General features: G+C 41.4%; 1 protein-coding gene across 2 annotated transcripts in view; it reads left to right on the top strand.

Annotated features, from left to right (window-relative positions):
• Positions 1–9,206: 9,206 nt before the first annotated feature.
• U2SURP (U2 snRNP associated SURP domain containing) overlaps positions 9,207–11,919 on the top strand; it is a 51,731-nt gene continuing 49,018 nt past the window's right edge. The window contains exon 1 of one of the 2 annotated variants that reach the window (XM_028099131.2): positions 9,207–9,311. In XM_028099131.2, coding sequence (XP_027954932.2) covers positions 9,267–9,311 — 45 coding nt within the window. In that variant the 5' untranslated portion in view covers positions 9,207–9,266. The remainder of the gene's footprint in view (positions 9,312–11,919) is intronic. The other variant, XM_028099130.2, reaches the window with a different exon arrangement.

The raw sequence follows: 11,919 nt of genomic DNA, 5'->3' as shown, positions 1-11,919 counted from the left end.
ATCATGACCTGAGCTGAAATCACGAGTTGAACGCTTAACCGACTGAGCCACCCAGGCGCCCCCAAAGTTTTTTTTATAACCAAGTCTCAGAAGTGACATCCTTTCACTTTTGCTGTTCGTTAGAAGCATGTCTCTAGGTTGAGCCCAATCTCAAGGGAAGGGAATTACATAGGGCATGGTTACTGGAGGTTGGAGATCATTGCCATCAACTTAGAAGATGCCTGGTGCACATGTGTATACTATATTTCTATCTATAGATGCCTTTTTTTTAAAGCACAAAAATGTTTCCCGCCTTGCTTTTGTCATACAAGAGTGTATCTTGAACCAATTTCCAAGTTAGTCCATAAAGACCTCCCTCATTCTTCTAGCAATGGCATAGGATTTCAGGCCTGACTCCACACTGATTTTTTTTTTTTTTTGGATGTGCCATACCTTTATTAAACAGTCCTTTATTGATGGGCAGTTAGTTAAGGTGTCTTTGATCTTTTGCTGCACACATTCTTTATTGGTGTGAGAATGCATCCGGAAGGTAAATTCCTATCATTGGAATTGCTGGGTCAAAGGGTATGTGAACTTCACATTTTGGTAACTATGGCCAAATGGCCATTCAAGCGAGGTGGTACCAATTTATTTTCCAACCCCAAGTATGAGAATTGTCTACTTCTCTATAGCTCCTTGAGGAGTTTTTTTTTCCCACAAGTTTTAATGAAAAAGGAAAAGAGAAATCATGGAAGAAAAACTAAAAACCAAAGTCTAATAAACAGGACAAATTGGAGTCACTGATGTTTATTAAAAGAAAATGGAGCAAGACTCTGCTATTTGTTTAATTTGATCTGGATTTACCAGGGTATTTTCCTAGTATATTATACAAAAAGGGCAAGGACTCTTGGTTTAGGTCTCAGTGTCCCTGATAATCTGTTCTGGCTCCTGTCACTATCATCTTAGATAATATCCTCCTCTAAGGTTGTCTGGATTTCTAAAAGCACTCAACAGTTAGCTAATCAGATTCAAACTTCATCTGAGGGACCTGACACTGATAACTATCAAACCAAGTATACACTGAATAATTATCGACTTTGGCAACTTTACAGCTTTGGTCATTTTTGTCTTTCCTACTGATGTTTTAAGCATTAGAAAGACAGAGAATGTTGGGCTCTAAGAAGTCTTAGAGTCCAGATATAATTCTTTTCCAACCTCCTCGTCCTTTTTGCAAAATCAGTTTCTGTCTTTGTATTTTCACAGAGTAATGCTTATTTCATTAAGGTAGACTGTTCCATTGTTAAACAGTTCTAGAAGTTAACAGTTGTTTTTTACATTGAGTTGAGATCAGAAATCTGTTGTTCTATGCCTCCATTCAGTGCTTTCTCAACTGCCTTAAGGAGCAACAGGGAAAAAGTCTTTGTTCATTGTAAACAGTTCTGATCGCTTCCTGCTTCACTTCCTTCCGTTAAGTCTGCTTTTCTCCAGGCTGATGCCTATTTTGCATCATTCCTTCTTCACTGGAGTTGATTCCCAGGTGTACGACCACATTGATTCCTCTCCTCTTTACATACTCCTCATCTAAGATTCAACAGATAGCAAGCAGGAGGATACTCATAGTGCCAGTTTTTCTGCTGATCCCCACACGATAGTAGGTGTACTTTTAGGACCTTTGATCGAGAGTATGCATAATGACAAAGAGCTGTTGTGAATTCAAGAGTGCTTTGACAACATGTATAGCAGCATTATACAGGATACCCAAAAGCTGGAAGCAACCCAAATGTCCCTCAGTGGATGAACAGATAAACAAATTGTGGTCTAGACATAAAATGGAATATTATTCAGTCTTAAGAAGGGAGTTCTGACACATGCTACATCACAGATGAACCTTGAAGACACTGTGCTGAGGAAAATAAGCCTGTCACAAAAGGACCAATGGTGTATGACTTCACTCATCTGAGGTACCCAGAGTAGTCAAATTTATAAAGGCAGAAATAGAATGGTGGTTTCCTGGGGTGGCAAGAGGGGGGATTGTGGAGTTGCTGTTTAATGGGTACAGAGTTTCAGTTTGGGAAGCTGAAAAAGTTCTGAAGAAGGATGGTGGTGATAGTTTGTCCCATATGAATGTACTTAATGCCACCGAAGTATATACTTAAAAATGGTTAAAATGACAAATCTTATGTTACGTGTATTTGACCACAGTAAAACAAATGCATCTGCAAACATATGAAAAATTATTGTATATGTATCTGACACCTATTATTCATACACTCTACAATTAACTTTAGCTCACACATCCCCCTCCCCCAAATCTTCATTCATCCCATGGTGAGCCTCTGGGAGCCATTTGTACTTGTACTATGTGGCACCGTTGATTAGACCCAAAATGAGCAGCTAACCTGAGCTGAACTATTCAGAAACTTATTGCTGTGATTTTGGAATTTGGTTTCAGGAACTTTTTGTTGGTCTCTAGGTAGGGGTAAAACTGAGAGGATAGATATGTGGTTGGGAGCTATCAGGTGGCTTATAGGTGATCTTCCATGTTTATTTATTATTTATTCAACAAATATAGTTTGCCTACTGTGTGCCAGGCATGGAAATAGGTGCGGGATTCAGCCCTGTCCCTGCCTTCCTAGAGAAATAGAGCAAGCCTGACTGTAAAGCTATTATCTCTAATGTTGTCTCTAATATTCTTGTTATCTCTAATATTTAGTGGACTGTTTGCCCCTAAATAAACAACACAGTATTTCATGATTTTATCACATTTAACTTCCCCTTCTAAATTATTTTTTAGCACTTTTTTTTTTTAGCAACAGCCCTAGCACAGTTGCCCAGTGAAAGCTTGGTGGACAACAACAGGATACTAGAAAGACTTTTCATTGTAGCAAAAGCTGTGACAAGAGCACCAACATGATCACAGCGGTTCTGTGTGTGTTCCTGGGATACCTACAAATTTTTGTTTGTTTTTGTTTTTGTTTACCAGCTGCAGCAGCACCTCCAGGTGGCAAACAGTAAAAGACGTTTGCAGCCCATTGAGCCTGCCTGTGTACAAATTACACGATTCTTGAAAATTGTTTTTTCATTGGGGATGAGAGGAGAGTTGCATTATTTCAAAATTTGTACCTGAAGGGAGATGTGTAAGCCTGCCCAAATAGAAAAAATTGCATTTTCTTAAAATGAGACAACGTTTTGTAAGGTTCTCATTCTGCTCTCTGAGTAGCTTCTAGTTAACTCCTGGGAGTTCAACCCAGATGTGAAGTCTTGAGATTGAGACAGACACGCCCAAAAGTTCTACAGCATCTTTCATGAGGTCTTCCCTCTCCTCTTCTGCAGTGCCAATCTTCTAAGCTCCCCCAAACCTCCTCTGATAGAGATTTCATTCATTAATAAATACTTGCCGAGTGCCTGCTTGGTGCTTACTCTGTTCCAGGCACTTCGGATACAGCAGGAAATAAATCAGACTAAAATTTCTGTCTTCACTTAAGACACTCTTGTTGTGATACACTTGTCTCCTTTATGCCCTGTTAAGTCTTTGACAATAGGGACCTGTCTCATCCCTTCTTCACTGGAATCACAGCCACTGAATTCCCCAGTAACAATTTCAAGAACTCAATTGGTTCGGCATCACCATATTTATTAGAACCATTCCCATGTCAATTTTCTGATGGAATCAAAGCTGTGCCTGCCAACCAGCGACAAAACACAGAAGCAGAAAGTTCATTTTAGATCCTGTGGGGGACTGAACAATAGCCCTCCAAAGATGTCCATATCCTAACCCCCCAAACCTGCAAATATGTTAATTTACATGGCAAGCAGACTTGTGGACGGGAGTCAGTGAAGGCTCTTGAGATGGGGAGATTATCCTGGATTGTTATGGTGGGCCCAGGGTAACCACAAGGGGCCTTATCAGAGGGAGGCAGTAGAGTTAGAGTCAGAGAGAAGATGTAAGGAGGTAAGAGAGGAGAGAAGATGCTATGCTGCCAACTTCGAAGATGGGGAAGGGGCCGTGAATCAGGGAATGTAGGTGAACTCTAGAAAAAGCAAGGAAAAGGATTCTGCTCTGGAGCCTCCAAATGAACACAGGCCTGCTGGCACATTTGAGACTCCAACCTCCAGAACTGTGAGATAATACATCTGTGTCGCTATAAGCCACTAACTTTGTGGTAATTTGTAATGTCAGCAACAGGAAGCTAACATAGATTTCTACATGTCCTCCCTCTCATTTGCCCTCCCCACTTCCCATTCTCCTTGGTGCAGAGAGCAGGACATTTTTCCTGTGTTCCTTTATTTTCCCAAGTCATTGAGATGTCCTGGTTTTTCTCGAGCCGAATGCAGATGCTTAACGACTGAGCCACCCAGGGGCCCCGATGTCCTGGTTCTTCTTAACATGTAAGTGTTTCTCTAACCATCTTGTCTGACCATCGGCATTCTTTGGCATATCCTCAGAGTCCCCGACTTTTCTATGAGAATTTAAAATTATGTATTTTCAGTTCCATGGTTAGCTAAAAAATAAAAATTCAACTCTCAACCCAAAAGTCAGCCTTATCCTGATAAGAACACTAAAAGCATTCTTATTAAAGTCAGGAACAAGACAAGGATATCCATTAGTACCACTATTACTTAATGTTATTCTGGAGGTCTGGCTGTTACTACGCAAGAGAAAAACAAAAGATGGGGCGGGGAAAGGGACAGGAGGAGGGAAATTTGCAATTACTTGCAAATGATATGACTGTATACCTGAAAGACTAAGAGGAAAAAATGGAAAAATTATACAAATAATAAAGGAATTCAGCAAAGTGGCTGGACACAACATTAAGGTATAGTAATCAACATATAAACAATTACTTAGGACATATATAAATAATGTAAAAACAATCTATTTGCAGTAACAACAGAAAAGACAAAATAAATAAGAATAAAATAAGACATAGGCAAGGGGCGCCTGAGTGGCTCAGTTGTTGCGTGTCTGCCTTCGGCTCAGGTCATGATCCTGGTGTCCTGGGATCGAGCCCCACATCGGGCTCTCTGCTCGGCAGGAAGCCTGCTTCTCCCTCTCCCACTCCCCCTGCTTGTGTTCACTCTCTCGCTGTGTCTCTCTGTCAAATAATAAATAAAATCTTTAAATAAATAAATAAATAAATAAATAAATAAATAAATAAATAAAATAAGACATAGGCAAAGTCAACAGAACAAAACTTGAAAAAGAAGAATGGTATATTATATTTTTTTTGGTATATTATATTTTTTGATAGACTTACCATAACAACGTCAAAATAAAGCCTTAAGTGTTTAATTTTTTTTTAAAGATTTTATTTACTTATTTGAGAGAGAAAGAGAGAGGGAGAATGAGAGAATGAGTGGGGGAAGGGGCAGAGGAGAAGCAGACTCCCTGAGGAGCAGGGGGCCTGATGTGGGACTACATCCCAGGGCCCTGGGATTACCAACTGAGCCAAAGGCAGACGCTCAACCAACTGAGCCACCCAGGTACACGCCTCATGTGTTTAAGACCACTACACTTGGACTTCTGTTATTGGCAACCGAGTGAAATTGATAAGAGAAGAAGTTGTTTCATTTTCTCTTCATAAGTTTATTCTTCACCTAGCCTTTATATTACTTGGTCTTGTCTTAAGAATTTCAGTCTTCATGGGGATATACAGGCTCCCCACTGGCAGAAGGCAGGTCACAAGTTGAGGCCTGATCTTTTGGTGATCTAAGCCAAGTCCACCTTTGGACTGCCAGGTCATGGCCAGTGAGGGCTCCCTAGGAGATGTTGCCCTTTGCCAGTTGTCTTGACTTGCCATGGGTCCTTCAGAATGTACACCTTTGCCACAAACACACATGCATACACCTACACACACACTCACTTAGGAACACCGTTTCCAGAATACCCCATCTAGACCATCTTAGGTTTTATCTCATTGATAAAATAATTACTTCATGGTAGCATGCTCATGGTATTATTCTCACCAGGATCATAGCTAAAATAGCAATTTTTATTATCTTCAACATGTCACCAGCCCATTCTTGGGCTATATGCTTGTTGACACCACTTTAAGATATCTTTTATTTCCCAGGCATTTTTAGTTAAAAAAAAAAAGAAAGCCTCTGCTAATTACTATTATCAAAGGAATTCTAGATATTATCAGTAAGTAAGTCGGGTAATAATTTTTTGGTGGGGGAGGGGAGAAAAGGGAGAAACTGCTATTGCCACTGAAATCTTGTCAGGCTAGCATTTTGGGGTGGACAGGCAGTCAAGTTTATCAGAAAGAATCTTTAATTTCACACAGATTACATCCTCCTTGAAGGCTGTTCCCTGACTATTCCTAGAAGCAGCTGGGATTTCTCTTAGCAGAAGAGCTAAATCTGATTTTTAGCTCTTTCTCTCTCCCTCTTTATCTTCTTTTTTTTCAGAGCCCGGGTGTTATAGGATTTTTTCTCAGTCAGTGCCCATGGTTGTTGGTCACGCTGCTTTGAAGAATGAAGTAGTAGATCAGACAGAGTGGTGGGCAGCAAAGCAAGGTTTACTGAGTGACAGCAAAGTGATAGTACAAAGCTCCCAAGGAGGGAGGGGACCCGAGCTGGTTGCCACGGGAGTTTCTTTTTTTTTTTTTTAAAGATTTTATTTATTTATTTGAGAGAGCGATTATGAGAGAGAGAGAGCACATGAGAGGGGGGAGGGTCAGAGGGAGAAGCAGACTCCTGCTGAGCAGGGAGCTCCATGTGGGACTCGATCCCGGGACTCCAGGATCATGACCTGAGCGGAAGGCAGTCGCTTAACCAACTGAGCCACCCAGGCGCCCGCCACGGGAGTTTCTAAGTCTAGGGGTTTTTATGCGCTTGTTGGTGGGCTGTTTTAATCTGATTAACCCTCCCTGCGCCTGTCATCCAATCAGGTTCTTGTCATCTATCTATCACATGGGAAAGGGTGGAGGGCTCCTTCCAGGGTGGTGTAAAATCCTTTTAAGGGTGTTTTCTTCTTAGGGCCCCTTGTCCATGCCTGTCTTCCTTCCAACTATCCTTTATCACTGGCACAATCAGCCTGCAGCACTGCCAGAACATGACTAGCACAGCCAGTCCCACTCCTTCTTCCTTCATCTCAGTTGATGATTTCACTTTCTAACCCGATTGTAAACAATTAAGGTCTAGTTTGATGAACATTTTGAGTGGGAAAGTATTAGGTTCCTATGGAAACAGAAGCAGAGTCTCTATCTTAGGCTTGGTGGGGGAGGGAGGTCTGTAAGGCTTCCTGGAGGAAGTGATATCTTCAGTAAGAGCGTAAAATTGATTCCCTTTTCAATTAGAGATCAGAATGAGGGTAGGAGAAGCCCGGAATTGAAAAAGTGTGACAAAACCTGAGACTGGAAATAAATTCAATTGGACTGGAGATTGCAAAGCATCATTCCAATATAATTTCAATGCATAGCACTTGTCACTTTCTGATCATCTCGTTTGCTTGTTTGTCTGTTCATCCATCCCCATCTGCTCACACAGAACAGAAGCCCTAACCTGTTGATTCCTCAGTGCCAGGCACATACGACTGACTGTTAACCTTTACTGAGGGCCTGCCATGGGTCAGATCCTCTAATAAGTACTCCCTCATGGCCACCCCAGCCTCCCTTCTGTCTCCCCCCAACACCAACCAGCAGACAAAATTTTACTTCTTCAGAGTTGGCTTAAATGCTCCCTTCTCTGTGAAACCTCCCCATCTCTTTACCCAACCCTTACTCTCAGAATTACTTCTTTCAGGGTTCCCACCACTTTGGTCTCTCCTTGCAGCATCAGTTTAATTCTGTTTTCTCCCCCATTCTTCATTAAGTTTTAAATCATAGGAAGACAGTGATTTTTATTCGTCTCTGTAAACTTCTCAACACTTTAGACAGGATTTTATACAAAAAAACGGGGCTCAAAAATGAATAAATTAATTAGGGAGAGAAAGTGGTGAATCCTTCTTCCCTTCCTGCAGTCCTGAGAGCAATCTTTTAAAACTTTAAGTCTGACATCACAGCTCTACTTAATCCTGTTGAAGGCCACTTTTCATCTCAGACTAGAATTCTACCTCCTAAGCACCCTGCTCACTTTAGGGCCCTATGTGAACTTGCTCCCACTCATCTCTCCAGTCGCGACCCTTTCTATACCTCTTCTAATAAAACTTGACTGCTTATGGTGACTACACAACTGGCTGTACTGATTCATGTCACCAGGCTTTTATTTCAACTACTCCCTCTACTTGAAATGCCCTTTCCATTTTCCTTGCCAGCTCAGTTCAGGCATGACCTTCTCAAGCAAGTTTTCCCTCTTTTTTTTTTAAAGCAGTCTTCATGCCCATTGTGGAGCCCAACGCTGGGTTTGAACTCACAACCATGAGATTAAGACATATGCTGAGATCAGGAGCCAGATGCGGTTAACCCACTGAGTCACCCAGCCACCCCAAGTTTTCTTTCTTTGAATACAGATCCTATTAAAAAGGTACTAAGTACAGAAAAATTTATGGTGCTCCCCTCCATTTATGTGATTAAAAATGCAAACACTAAACCATGAAGTGTAATTTTAAATGACACACAGCTTATATGTATGCTAGATTTGGAATACTGTCTGTCTATAATTTTCTCTCATCCTCCCTCTCTCTGCTTATACCCAGTTTGTAATATTAATATAGAATTAATATTATTAATATTATTATATTATAATTATAGAATTAATATTATACCCTAACAGTCTATCGGATAACTCCATTGCCGGATTCTCAGGTTGGGTCAAATGCTCCTTTTCTCCACTCTCCAGGCACCGTTCTGAGAATAACTTGAGCAAATTGCACGTTTGCCTTTCGCACTATGGTGTTAGCTCCGGAGTTGGTGCAAACACCGTCTTTGGCCGTGGAGCGCGGGACCTCCAGTCACCTCCCTAGCCGACCGGTCCGTAACTTCTTTAAGGAGCCGTTCCCTCCTCACCCAGCCTGGGTGATAGGCTCGCACCTATCAAGGGCGGGCGCTGGGAGAAAAGTGAAATATCAGCCGGCCCTGGAAGCCAGGGCAAGGAGATTCTCCAAATTTCCGGACCCACAAGTACGAGAGGCAACCGAAAGACCCATGAAAACCCAGCGGAGTGGTCTGGGCCGAGGAAATTACTGCCACCGGAAGTCACGTGGTACAGCCCCGCCCAAATTCCCTATCTCGGCAGTCGACTATTCAGTCTTGCAGGCGCCTCTGGCGGGCTCCGCTGAAATCCACTCTTTCGGTGCTCGACTCGCTCGTGCTGCTGCGGCCGCCGAAGGAGGGGCAAAGCTCAAGATGGCGGACAAAACGCCAGGCGGATCTCAGAAGGCCAGTTCGAAGGTAATTTCTTAGAGGACTTCCATAAGTCAAGGAGTTTATCACTGTCATCTGGGGCCTACAGACGCTTCTGGCCAGCGGGAGGAGATCGGGGTGGGATTCCATGTTCTGGTCACGACTGTAGGCCTGGGCCCCGACGCACTGTGGTGCGCAGGTTGAGAGGCCTGGTGTCTCCCCATAGTCCCAGCCTGGATTCGGCTCGAGACTGGCGGGCCCAGGGTGGGTGGCGTGAGTAGTTCGGCCTACCTTTGGCATTGGAGTGAAGTCAGGGATTTAGATTGAGGTTTGAAGCCGTGAAAACGCGCCCCTGTATTCCTGTTGATCTCTTGAGGCCGCCGGACAGCACCTGGGAGAGGCGGGAATCGCTTCCCGGTGCTTGTTTGCCTCTCTTTCTTTGGTTCTTTAGTTTTAGATCTCACACGCTTCCAGTCTCCCTCAGTTTCCCTCTTGCCCTCCAGGGAATAAATAACATCTAGGGCTGCAAGTTGTGAGGGGAGGACCAATGGTGGAGGGACGCGGGGTGGGAAGTGCAGAGGCGGGAGCAGCTCTCCTTTGCAGAGCTGCATCGCCAAGGTTAATGCTACGCTCTACACGTGGTCTTATCTCACTTAAGAGGAAGTATAAAATGAGCACTTTTTTTTGAGGGTGCGTTTTCAAGGACTCGGGGTCTCCTTCATCTCCATGTTGTGTGTTCCACCGAAAAGAGAATTTCCAAAGACTTGGCAGCCACTCAAGATTGTTAAATAGATTCTGAGCTAACAGGGTACCGTGTGTAACTATTGTGAAACCATTGAGCTGTAGAAGTAGTTTAACAGTAGTTAGGTGGTGGTTAGCATCAGGTCTTTGTTGCCATCTTGGGCCGGTCATTTAATCATTTTTTACTTTTGAGTTTCTCGAACACGATATTAAAAGTAATAGTTACTGCCCGAAGTAGTTATTAAGCTTTTTGATGCTAATGCAAGAAGCTGTGAAACACTTAAAAGTTCTAGGGACTGTTACATCTTGCGGAGCGTGTACGATTATAAATCGGTTATTAGGAAGTTAAGTTTACGGTGGACTGGGAGAGCCCTGCGTTTAGTTTGTTCTGAGAAACAACCCATTTTGTACTTGCTTTATCAGTGTCAGATCATAATCTTTATGACATTTTGTGAATGATATTCATAGTTTGTAATTAGTAATGTCTTTACCCCTCATCCTTTAATTTTGTAGAAACTATGGTAGAGGGCCAGTTTTGTCTGTTTTACATTCTACTTTTACTCCTTGTTAGTTTCTTCACTCCCCAGTACGTTTCACGTCGGTGTGGAGCGGAATAGTTGGGTACATCACTCAGGCCACTTCCTCAACAGATTCACAAAAACAGCCCTGCTTGCTGCTGTTAGGGAACTATTGCTAAAGCTACTACACCCATAATAACTCGCGTATAAGCTTCACAATTTTAGTTTCTTTCAAAGTAATAGTTTAAAAGTATCTCCTACTTGACGCCTTGGATACATTGAAAATATTTTAATGTATATGTTCAGGCTTCCTTCTAAAATATATTTCTTATGGTTGTGTGTGGCTGTTCCTATAAGTAAATTGTTGGATCTTCCAGTAATCTTTTCAGTTTATATATTGCTTTAGATTATCATCAGTTCATGCTATTAAGAGATTCCTTACTGAAGTCTGTAAAAGGAGAGTATCTCAGGACTCCAGTGATAATTGATGTGATTTTCTTCATTAATATGGGGGACTGCATGATGCAGTTAAAGATTATGGATTTTGATAACAAGCAAAAGACATTTGGATTCAAATCCTGAATTGGTAATTGCTTATATTTGTGATAAGGCAAATTGCTTAAACTCTCGAGCTTCAGTTTTCTCATTTGTAATATGGATGTAATCTCTTTTTTTTACAGGGTTGATGTAAGGATTAAATTAATTAATGTTTATAAAGTACATAATAAATCTTAGTTCCTTTTTCCCTCTCCTTTTTCTTCCTAGAGGAATTAAAAAGTACTTACTTTTCAAAATGTTGGATAATTCAAATCCTAAGGTTTAGAATCTGAGTTGTCAGCTTATCTTATAATGACTGCCCACATTGCTGCTTTCTATTTCTCACACAAGTCCAGACTTTATTGGAGAGAGTATCAGATCTTTTTGGCTAATACTACAGTATTTGGAATTTCTAGTCTTTGATCTCTGTGGTTTGATTTTCTTTCCTCTGGGAGATCAGATGAGTGACCCATTTTGCAATACAGATGGAATGAACAGATTCTTTTGTTTCATGCTCATTCTTTGGTAGTTAAATTCCCATTGATATAGGTTGGGATGCTTGTTAATCATATTTCTACACATTGAGGAAAAAATGTTAATTTAAAAGTGTACAAGGGAATGTAATGTACAGCATGGTGACTATAGTTAATAATACTGTATTGCATATTTGAAAATTGCTATGAGAGTTGGTCTTGAAAGCTCTCATCACAAAAAAATTTCTGCATGGTGAAATAGGTTAACTAGGCTTACTGTGGTGATCATTTCGTGATGTATACAAATCTAAATCATTATGTTGTATACCTGAAACTAATATAATTTTGTATGTCAGTTGTACTTCAAGAAAAATAAATAAATTAAAA

The sequence above is a fragment of the Eumetopias jubatus genome, unplaced genomic scaffold (assembly GCF_037043125.1).
Source record: "Eumetopias jubatus isolate StellerSeaLion01/CBP00866 unplaced genomic scaffold, mEumJub1_p1.0 scaffold_1, whole genome shotgun sequence".
Taxonomy (NCBI): domain Eukaryota; kingdom Metazoa; phylum Chordata; class Mammalia; order Carnivora; family Otariidae; genus Eumetopias; species Eumetopias jubatus.
Note: the sequence above shows the minus strand (reverse complement) of the source record. Positions and strands in the feature narration are given on the sequence as shown.